Genomic DNA, 11,610 nt, shown 5'->3' with positions numbered 1-11,610 from the left:
TATTAATCGCCCATCTGGCTGGTCACCCAGCCACTCTGGGCGATGTACAACATATAATAAAACAGTTTAAAACAATAAAATTCTACAATAAAAACATTTTCTAAAATACCCTAACCCACCCCAAATGCCTGCCTGAACAACCACGTTTTTAATGTACGGCAGAAGCTCATTAAAGAGGGGGCATGACGGAGTTCCTTAGGGAGGGAGTTCCACAGATTGGGGGCCACCACAGAAAAGGCCCTCTCCCTCGTCCCCACCAGTCTAGCTGTCCTGGCTGATGGGACAGAGAGAAGGCCATCCGAGGCTGATCTTGTTAAGCGGCCTGTCTGGTGTTGCTGGAGGCGCTCCTTAAGATGGCTGGGCCAGAACCATATAGGGTTTTAAAGGTCAAAACCAACCAAAACCAGGTTGGGAAAGTCTGGTTTAGAGCAAAGAAACAGGTGTGTGTATATGTGTACATGCACACCCCCACGTATACTTCACCTTTCTCCAACTGGCACTTTCCCTCTAAAACCTGGCAGGGTTTTAGACATGTTTGCAAGGTAAAATATTTGTTTGGAACCGGGCTGATGGCAGTGGAGCGACTTTAGGTGGAAAGTGGAACCATAAGCATAAGCAGCAGGCAGGGGAATGGTTACGTATTACTCTCTGCTCAGGGTTTTCTTTCTTACACATACATGTGCAACATCTAGTTGAGGCCCAAGATGCCAATAAAATAACCAGAGACAGCACCCCACATGCTGCAGAAGCAGTATGGAAGTACACAGCAGATTTAGCGACAACATTCCAGCAAGCAGAGTTTTTTCTGTTTGGCACTTTATTTTAGCAAGACAACAAATCTCTAGCCACTTCTCACCAATCCTCTCAAACAAAGCTTAATAACTTTAAGAGAATGTACTTGTGTGATCTAGACGGATGCTGCTCATTAGTGCTGGATAGTCAAAATTTGTCGTACCTCATAAGGTCACGTCTCAGAATACTGAAACTGGGGATTTCATCTGTAGGCAACCAGAGAGGCCAGCCAGAGGGTTGACTGGAATGTAAATGTGAAAATGAAATCCATTCGCTTGATAGTTAGGTAACCAACTTCTGGTACATGCACCCTGAAGTTGGGTTCTTTGTAAACAGATTAAATTTCACAAATTATCAGTGCTTTATGTTGGCAGTCAATGTCATTCCATAGTCCATCTTCAAGTAGTATAACACAGTCCTCGTTATCCTGGTTATTAGGCTCTCTGGGTTTCCAGTTCGTGTAACCCACAGGTGCTCCATTCAGATACACGAATCTGCCCTCAGTCTGGATGTCATTTATACCGAGAAAAGCATACATTGAATTCCTCTTTGAAATTGTTTTCAGGACTGTGTTCTCAGCCACGTTCTTTGGGCTGGCAAGTGCTCCATTGGCATTTGTGCACAGAGCTTTCCCATTTGGGAAAGTGTCACGCTGACCAGTTGAAACAAAGGTTTTCCCACCGACACTCATTGCCCCCTGCATCAACAGAACTGGACCCAGAGAGAAAAGCATAAGACAGTAAGAAATGGCAGAAACAGCTTGTGGGAAATGAACATCTACATATAATTGGTCCACACAACCCATAGTCATGATCCAGCCAAACTGAAGCAAATCTGATCACCACTGATTTCAATAACACAAGAGTTGACTACATCCTTAACTCTCCTACTGAAGTCAGTGAGACTTAAAAGTGTTTAACTTGGGATGGATCATGCCCTACTCATTCATTCGTTTGCTCACAACATTATTCTTGTTCTCCTTTTCCTCCCTTATCAGCACCAAGCTTTTGCAGATTGAGGGTACTGAATTAAATCTGCCTGAGGAATGCTCCCTCCATCCAGCAGCATGGGAGCTGCAATCCCATGCCACAAGAGCATACGTGAATAATCCAACTGAATGGGGGTGGGTGAAACATATGTGCATTTCCCCACCAGACTGGCACTGTTTCTCTGGGGGATGGAGTTGCTAACTGTGTGAGGAAGGCCCATGTAATTAACCTCCTCATCCATGTTGTGGCATTGTTCAAACATGCTGTCTTGCAGCGTGTAACAGCACCACGTGGAAGCGGCTTCCATATTCCTAGATGCACATATGAAGAAGGCTGTTTACTAGGAATGAAGCTAAGAACATAATATAGGAGGAGTTTTCACAGTGCTTATCTCATTATTAGCCTGTTTCTCTCTCTCTCTCTCTCTCTCTCTCTCATTCTCTCTCGCGCGCACACGCACACACTTGAGTAAGCATTTTAAAATAAACTTAAAAACAAAGCATTGAAAATAAATATTCCATCTTACTGTTTTTGTATCTGCTAAGGTCAGCTTGAAGAGTCTGGACTTTCTTTTCCAAAGCAGTTACTTGTCTTTGAATAGCATCAACAGCTAAGGTGGGTGGGAGGTGGGGTGGAGATAGAGGAACATCTCTTAATCAATTTTTTATTACGAGTTTCAACAAAACAAACAAAACATAACAAAACCAAAAAATTTGAAAATATAACAACACACCCTAAAGTCCAGTTTCAAATAATACAACATTCTAGGGAGAAAAAGGGAGATAGAGGAACATAATTAAACACACATCTTTCTGTTTTGTTTCCATTCCCTTGATTTGTGCTATCTGTATTTTGCTGTTCTAATTCTTTATTTTTTAAAAATATGTCATTTATAGCCCATCTTTCTTCTGTGACAGAGCTCAAAACAGTGTACATTGGATCTCCAGCTAGTCTCCCATCCCAGCACTGATCAGACCAAGACCTGTTTAGCTTCAGCAAAGTTTCTGCATCATATGCCTTCAGACCATACCCTGAGACCCTTGTATCTACATTCACAAACACAGACCCTGAAACCCCTTGATCTAAAGGAGAAATGCAAAGCATAGCTTAGTAAGAAGAGAGAGATAGGGACCACTTGTTCACTGTGGACAGAAGCAAGAAGCAGCAGGCATGAACTGCAGGAAGGGAGATTTAGGATTTTTTCAATTAATGCTTAACCCAGTTACAGTAGCAGTTCAGCAGTGGTTTAAAACTTTAAGCTGCTAGGAAGGTCTGAAGTATTCCATTCCTTTGAGCAGATCCGGACTTATGGCAGATGATCCGTGGGGTGCTTTCACATTTCAAACACAACCAGCAGTCTCTATGTCAGGGGTGGGCAGCACATGATCTGTGGGCCACATGCGGCCCCCACCACTCGCACTGCTGAAATTCCACACTGTGACAGCGGTGGCAAAACGATTGGTGGTTTGCGGTCAAATGTCAGGGACACAATGTAACAGAGGCTGAAAAGGGCCAAATGTAGCTTGTAGCCTCCGGGCAGGTCCTGGGGCTGAAATTAGGTTCCTGACTCCCTGAAGACTCACCCATGCTCAATGTAATTGCCTGTGAGAGAGTGCTGTGGCCAGGTTCACATGGAGGCACCACTTGTATGAACTGACCCCTCTATGCTAGTGTAGCCACGGGCATCCCTATTTGGTGGTGGCTCAAAAAATTGCCACCTGAATCATGGGAATTGGGATGGCTCTAGATACGGTATCTTCATCAAGGCACCAGTTGACACAAATGGCACTTCTGCATGAACCCACTGATGGCTCTATGCATCCCCAGAGGCATGAGGACCACAGGATGTATGAAATGGGTCTACAATTTTCTAAGCAGAGCGTTAGAAGAATGATTTCTAAGCGCCAACCAGTCACTAACTGTCATGAGGGAAGGGGTCCGATGCCCTTGAAGCGCCCATTCCTGCCATTGGGAGAGCTAACATTCTAGCATGGCACTGATAGGCTCAGATTGAAGAGCTAGGCGAGGATTTTGTTTTGGTTGTTTGGATGGAAGTACAAGGGTGATTTGAAGAATTCATGGGGGAGAAGCGGAGGCTTAACCCATACCCCACCCAGTGGGTTGCTGCTGTGCATCTTTGTGTGTGGTGTGTCGCTGGACCCTAATGTAGGTAGAACTCAGCATCAAAGAATTGAATTCTTACCTGTAATGTCTCCCTTCTGTCCTTTCTGGCCTGGGAGTCCTTGAATTCCAGGTGATCCTGGAGGCCCAGGCTTCCCAGGGTAACCCTGTTGGCCCCTCACTTGGACTCCTAGCATTTGACAAAATGAAACATCTCTTTGACTTTATTCTCTCAAACAGCTACCAAGAAAAAGCCACTTTGACATCCTACCCCCCTCCCCATGATGGCTGCCTTTATGTGACAAACTGTTTCTCTAGATCAGGGGTGCACAACCTCTGTGCATCTAAAGTCTATACTGAAGCATCATAATTGTACACATCATATCCAACAGGTGGAAAGCTGATGTCCTTGCAGACCACAACAACTGTTAATGCTCCTCCTGCTATCTAATTATGTAGACAATCATAATCATGGTACCTTGGTCTCCTTTCTCTCCTTTGGTACCGTCTTTCCCATCTCTTCCAGGTAATCCATTGAGTCCTGGGTTGCCACATGCCATCACTGTGCAAGTGTTTTCTTCACATCTGCATGTTTCAGAAAGAGAGGCCAATACCAGTGATGCTCCCAGCAGGGCATTGAAACATTGGAGAAGATACATTGCTGATACCTTAGAACGAGAACAAGTAAAGAGGAGATTATTTTGAGATGTGTTTTTGGAGGCTTGTGGCTACTTTGCTATATTTCATGCAGGACTCTGTTTTGGTCACTTAAAATTAGAAAGCTGATAGACTGCATGTTGATGCATTTTACCATGCTGATGGACACTACAAGAACAAACACTGGATTACAACTCTGGCTTGTTGGGCGAGAGAGAAGCCAGAGTTCCAGGTTCGGATGTAACACTAACAAGCCAGGGATGGAGCATCCCTGGCTTGCTCAGCTGCTCCCAGTGGCAGGAGGAGCATACCAGGAATGATAAAGCCACTTTACAAAATCTGGGTTACTGCTCCAAGCCCTGTCTCTGCACTTGGAGGCAGGAAACCAAAATATCCTGTGTAGGCATAGGATTGCTCTCTCCAGAGTGAACACCTTCAGAGGGCTGGAGACTTGGACTGAGTGTATACCAAATTTCAGATCCCACCAATAAAATAACTAAATACATTTTTGATTAATCTACTGATCTAACTGATTAAAACTTGCAGCCCTTATATTGAATTGGTTGTGCAGCCCAGAACCTCCAAATCTCAAGAAACACTATTCTTTGATTCAACTTTACCATGAGAATGGGGGTGTAAGAGTTGGATAAACTAAGTTGTAAACCTGGGGGAGTTCAAAAAGCAAAGCTATAGTTTTCATCCAGCATTAATGTAAAGCAGCATTTCTTACCAGATCCCAATATGATTCCTTGATCAATTCAAACAATTCATTTGATTTGAAAAGAGACGAAGACTGCTCAAGAAAGGAGTAGATTTCTGTTCTGTTTATAATGGTGAGAAAAACATCCACAAAACCACACAGATAGATATGCTTATTTTATCTCTGTTCTTGCACAAGTCTGTGGATTGCAAAATTGAGCGTCATATTTCACCATTTACTGGCACTGCATGCAGTGTTTTAGGATAACCTCTTTCCTAATCAATTTGCTGGAAAACAAGAACACAATTTAGTAGCTGCCCTTCAGTTCAACACCCTTCCAAAACTATTTCTTCCAGTAAATAGATCTGGCATATCTTGAATTATAGTGATACAGAAATCTGTAATATTTGGTGCTTTTGAATCATTATCAGGAAGGTGGACATCCAGCTATAGCTGGTATTTGACCTTCTGATAGGTTTATTTAGAATAAGGTTTCTTCTAAGCTCTCAGGATAAGTAAGATATGTGAAACCAAAAGGAAATAAAGATTAGAGGGAAAAACCCATATTTGTGTGCACGCTTGTTGAAACAATCCTTGTTTCCCCAAAGGAACAATGATTAGATCCATGTATGACCTCTCTGTGCAGTTAAAATGCCCTGAGAGGCCATAAAACACTTTGCAGAAGATTAAGCTGCAGACAGATTTTTAAAGTGCTGAAAGTGATTTGAGAGACATTTCTCTTCCCATGGTGTATGCACATGTATTTTTCCCCCCTCCTATAACTTCTCATCATACTTGCCAACCTACCATCTGTCTCCATCCTCAGAAGCCTTAATTTCCCACCCAGCTCAGAGATATCAGACAGAGGGCCGATGTACATTGCGCCTGCCATCGCAATGAATTCGGTGTCCTGTCAGGTTAAATGCTCTCGCATTAAAACATGATTATTCACACTCACCCATTTTCCCCATTGCAGTGCTTCATCGAATGCACAAGCTCGGTTCACACTCGAGCGCTGTGCTGTTTTCCTGCTGTTTTCCTGCGCGCGCTTGTCTGATCTCAGATGCTAAGCGGGGTTGGCCCCGGTCAGTAGTTGGATGGGCGACCACCTGGGAATCAGGCTTCCTGCATTGAGCAGGGGGTTGTTGTATCCCTTCAAATGAGACTAAGTTTTACCCCCTCCTATCCCCAGCTCAGGATGTTTTTTTTTAAAAATTAAGGCGTTATCCTCACAGAATTGGGGCTTCTCTGCAATGTTTTTTTTTTCTAATTGAGGCATGATCTTCGAAGCTTCGAGAAGTTCCAGGGGCTGTTGCACTTACCTGGATTTGGGTTCCTTACCCTGGGTTTCAGTCAGAACCCCAAAGGAGCTCTCCATGGTGCTGAGCCCACTGTGGGGATAGGGTTCAGCACCTTGGATTGCTCCTTTAGAGTTCTGACTGGTTCTGACTGCAACCCAGAGTGGATTCACAGGCCCATGACATTGGAGCTACCTGCTTCCACTGCTTTCCCCCTCCCTTAAGCTGGGGGCAAGTGGGAGGAGTTTCCTGCCCTGGTTCTGATGGGGTTCACATCTTCTTAACTATTAGTTTCCATAAGGAGACATTCCTTTAACATCTTGGGTAATTTCTCAGCAATTTGTCTGACAAAGATATGAATGCTTGACCAGCAGATAGAGCGCTCTCTCTCTCATGCACGTGTGCATGCGTGCGCGCGTGCGCGCGTACGCACACACACACACACAGAGAATTCATTTAATTTTAATTTAAAATAATATGATGTGTAATTACCAGAGGAAGGAAAAAGAAGAAGAAGGGGTTTAGGGTAATCCATCAAAATGTTCTCCTTTGCAAGCCTCACTGAACTGAATGGGAACTGCTCAACAACTTCCATCAGAGTAGGGCCATAGTTCACTAGCAAATGTTTCATATGCGTCCAGTCTCCATCCTCAGCATCTCCAGCTAAAGGAGGACCAGTGCCAGTTAGAACAGGTGATACTGGGCTATACTACAATACTATATGATAATAATCCAAAAACAAACACAGAAAACAATTCATGAAAATATAATTCAGCCAGCCTAAAACAATTTCCAAAGCCAACAATTTCCAGTAAAACAGCAGGATGGCCAATAAAGCACATCAGTTAAAAACCATCTGAAACTGGTGGGGTTTTAAAGCCTTTTTAAATACCACAAAGAGGGGGCCAGCTGTACATCACTTGGCAGGGAACTGCATAAGATAGGGGTCACTGCTCCGAAGGCCTTGTCCCTAATGCCCACCAGTCTGACTGACCGTAAAGTCGGGGTAACAGGCAGGGCCTCCAATGCCAATCTTAAAACACAGGCAGCTTCATTTGGGTGCAGCCAGTCCTTGAAATAATCTTGTCCCAAACCATTTAGGTCTTTGAAGGTCAAAATCAGCCCTTTGAAGTGGGCCAGGAAATGTGCTGGTAACCAGTGCAACTCCCCACAGGGGGCGGGGTACATGGGTGGGTGAGCAGCAGTGGGACTGCAGAGGGTGGGAAGGGAGAGTTTACCCCTTCCCCCTGCCTTGGTCTCTGCAAAACCCTTGCCTTGAAGCTGCTATTTGCATTGGGAGAGAAATCTTCATTGGTGCCCCTCAAGGCTTCCTCCTGATGCAGGTAAACTGCATGTATGTGTGTGTGTGAACAATGATGGTGGGAGCAGCAGGGGGAGGAAACAGTTAAACTCTCCTTCCCCAGCCTCTGTGGTCCCACTGCTGCTTCCCCGCGGGTGCTATTTTCACTTTTTAAAATATGCATGTTAGTTGCACTGATGCAGTTAATGTCTCATCTAATTTGGCCCTTACACCACTCAGACATCATTGGAGCAGAGCCCTCCAGTGTATTCATGGGCACGTAACGTTTCTTTAGTAATCCTTAATTAGGTGGATGGAAAAGGGAGGAAAGCTATGCACTGGATCCTAGGTAACACATACAGATTAAGACAGAACAGCTCCCCAAACTGCATTTTTACACTTTTTAAAATGGAAGCCAATCACGTCAAGCTGGACAAAACTTCGCAATCATGGCTAGGTTTATCACTTGGCTATTAATGTATGACGTTCTAGTTCTGTAATGCTGAGCATCAAAGCACTGATTTCTTACCTCCATTTTCTCTCTTTCGCCCTTTCTGGCCTGGGGCTCCTGGAATTCCCTTTTCTCCCGAGACCCAGCCTTCCCAGGGAAAACCCTGTGGGCCCTTCAGTGTGACTCCTGGTGTTTGAAGAGACAATTTACTATGCTGAAACTAACATAAAGGAAAGACCACCATCACCACTTTCATGCCCTGATTATAAGTACCCAGGAACATCTATTGAAAACAGAATGGTAAATGGGCCTTTGGCCTGATACAGCAAGGTAGTGCTGTCTCAATAAGTCAGACATTTATAAGCTGTGTTCTCACTGGTACAGCTAGGTCATTTTAGATCCTGGATTTAATAGTCTTAGGAGGAGGCCCCTTTAGTCAGCGACCTGGTTCGCACACAATGCTAACCCCTGGTTTATTAAATAAACCATGGTTTATTGCCCTATCCAGGGTTTGTCTTGCAGATGATCAAAGAAACCATGGTTTGTTTTCTCAGTCTCTGGGTTGTTTTCCTCCTCCTTCACCTGCTCTCTCCATGTATCCCCAGCTGCCTTTGTACTGCAGCTGTTGTTCAGTCGTTCAGTCATGTCCGACTCTTCATGACCCCATGGACCATAGCACGCCAGGCCTTCCTGTCCTCCGCTCTCTCCTGGAGCATGCTCAAGTCCATATTCATTGCATCAGTGATGCTATCTAGCCATCTCATCCTCTGCCGTCCCCTTCTCCTTTTGCCTTCAGTCTTTCCCAGCATCAGGGTCTTTTCCAGAGAGTTTTTGCATTAGGTAGCCAAAATATTTGAGCTTCAGCTTCAGTATCTGTCCTTCCAATGAGCACTCAGGGTTGATTTCCTTTAGGATTGACTGATTTAACCTCCTTGCAGTCCAGGAGACTCGTAAGAGTCTTCTCCAGCACCACAGTTCGAAAGCATCAATTCTTCGGCGCTCAGCCTTCCTTATAGTCCAGCCCTCACAGCCCCAGTTGCTACTGGGAAAATCATAGCTTTGATTAGATGGACCTTTTTCGGCAAGGTGATGTCTCTGCTTCTTACTATGCTGTCTAGGTTTGCCATAGCTTTCCTCCCAAGGAGCAAGTGTCTTTTAATCTCATGGCTACAGTCACCGTCTGCGGTGATCTTGGAGCCCAAGAAAATAAAATCTGTCACTGCTGCCATTTCTTCCCCTTCTAGATGCCAGGAAGTGATGGGGCCAGATGCCATGATCTTAGTTTTCTTAATGTTGAGTTTCAAACCAGCTTTTGCACTCTCCTCTTTCACCCTCAACAAGAGGCTCTTTAGATCCTCTTTGCTTTCTGCCATTAGGGTGGTATCATCTGCGTATCTGAGGTTGTTGATAATTCTTCCGGCAATCTTAATTCCGACCTGTGATTCATCCACCCCGGCGTTTCTCATGATGTACTCTGCATATAAGTTAAATAAGCAGGGCGACAATATGCAGCCTTGTTGTACTCCTTTCCCAATTTTGAACCAATCGGTTGTTCCATGTCTGGTTCTTACTGTTGCTTCTTGACCCTCGTACAGGTTTCTCAGGAGACAGGTAAGGTGGTCTGGGACTCCCATCTCTTTCAGAATTTGCCACAGTTTGTTGTGATCCACACAATCAAAGGCTTTAGCGTAGTCAATGAAGCAGAAATATACGTTTTTCTGGCATTCTCTTGCTTTCTCCATTATCCAGTGAACGTTGGCCATTTGATCTCTAGTTCCTCTGCCTCTTTGAAACCCAGCTTGTACTTCCGGTAGTTCTCGGTTCGCATACTGCTGAAGCCTAGCTTGTAGGATTTTGAGCATCACCTTGCTGGCATGTGAAATGAGCGCAATTGTACGGTAGTTTGAACACTCTTTGGCATTGCCCTTCTTTGGAATTGGAATGTAAACTGACCTTTTCCAGTCTTGTGGCCACTGTATATTCATAAGGGATATGATTTAGGTCATACCTGAATGGTTTAGTGGTTTTCCCTACGTTCTTCAATTTAAGCCGAACGTCTGCAACAAGAAGCTCATGATCTGAGCCACAGTCAGCTCCAGATCTTGTTTTTACTGACTGTATAGAGCTTCTCCATCTTTGGCTGCAAAGGACATAATCAATCTGGTTTCGATATTGACCATCTGGTGATGTCCATGTGTAGAGTCGCCTCTTGTGCTGTTGGAAAAGCATGTTTGCTATGATCGGTGTGTTCTCTTGGCAAAACTCTATTAGTCTTTGTCCTGCTTCATTTTGTACACCAAGGCCATGCTTGCCTGTTATCCCAGTTATTTCTTGACTTCCTACTTTAGCATTCTAATCCCCTATGATGAAGAGGACATCTTTTTTTGGTGTTAGTTCTAGAAGGTCTTGTAGGTCTTCATAGAACCGATCAACCTCAGCTTCTTCGGTCTCAGTGGTTGGGGCATAGATTTGAATTACTGCGATGTTGAATGGTTTGCCTTGGATTCATACTGAGATCATTCTATCATTTTTGAGATTGTACCCCAGTACTGCTTTTCCCACCCTTTTGTTGACTATGAGTGCTACTCCATTTCTTCTAAGGGATTCTTGCCCACAGTAGTAGATATGATGGTCACCTGAATTAAATTCGCCCTTGCCTGTCCATTTTAGTTCGCTGATTCCCAAGATGTCAATGTTCAATCTTGCCATCTCATGTTTGACCACCTCCAGCTTACCTTGATTCATTGATCTGACATTCCAGGTTCCTAAACAATATTGTTCTTTACAGCATCAGATTTTCTTTTCACCACCAGACACATCCACAGCTAAGTGTCCTTTCGGCTTTGGCCCAGCCACTTCACTCTTTCTGGCGCTACTTGCCACTATTCCCTCTGCTCTTCCCCAGTAGTATATTGGACACCTTCTGACCTGAGGGGCTCATCTTCCGGCGTCATATCTTTTAGCCTTGTCATACGTTCCATGGGGTTTTCTTGGCAAGAATACTGGAGTGGGTTGCCATTTCCTTCTCCAGTACTGCAGCACTGACCTGTAAAGAGGCTGTTTTCTTGTTTTTACCACGCTTGCCTGCTGCCTCTGTAGCCTGGCAGAACAACTCATGAACAACCTTTGATTCTGGGTTTGCATGTAATGTCAACCCAAGATTTAAACAACCCACAGTTCAGAACCCAACAACAAATTGTGGGTTCTCTTTGTGGGTCATTCATAGTTAACAACCCATAGTTAACTCATAAGTTCCGGATTTACACATAACAATAACAAATTCAAGAAATCATGGGTAAATA

The 11,610-nt window shown here is 44.3% G+C and overlaps 1 protein-coding gene across 1 annotated transcript; it reads right to left on the bottom strand.

Moving 5' to 3' along the window:
* Positions 1 to 774: 774 nt before the first annotated feature.
* Positions 775 to 5,397, bottom strand: MBL2 (mannose binding lectin 2). Its single transcript, XM_084845271.1, has 5 exons — positions 5,290 to 5,397; positions 4,381 to 4,570; positions 3,985 to 4,092; positions 2,308 to 2,391; positions 775 to 1,503 (listed from the first exon to the last, which is right to left on the bottom strand). Exons 2-5 carry the CDS (start codon positions 4,559 to 4,561, stop codon positions 1,130 to 1,132), a joined length of 747 nt encoding a protein of 248 aa, XP_084701397.1. The 5' UTR covers positions 4,562 to 4,570; positions 5,290 to 5,397; the 3' UTR covers positions 775 to 1,129.
* Between the last annotated feature and the right edge of the window lie 6,213 nt (positions 5,398 to 11,610).

The sequence above is a fragment of the Heloderma suspectum genome, chromosome 3 (genome assembly GCF_057233095.1).
Source record: "Heloderma suspectum isolate Gila_16-S chromosome 3, 16-S_ref, whole genome shotgun sequence".
Taxonomy (NCBI): Eukaryota; Metazoa; Chordata; class Lepidosauria; order Squamata; family Helodermatidae; genus Heloderma; species Heloderma suspectum.
Note: the sequence above shows the minus strand (reverse complement) of the source record. Positions and strands in the feature narration are given on the sequence as shown.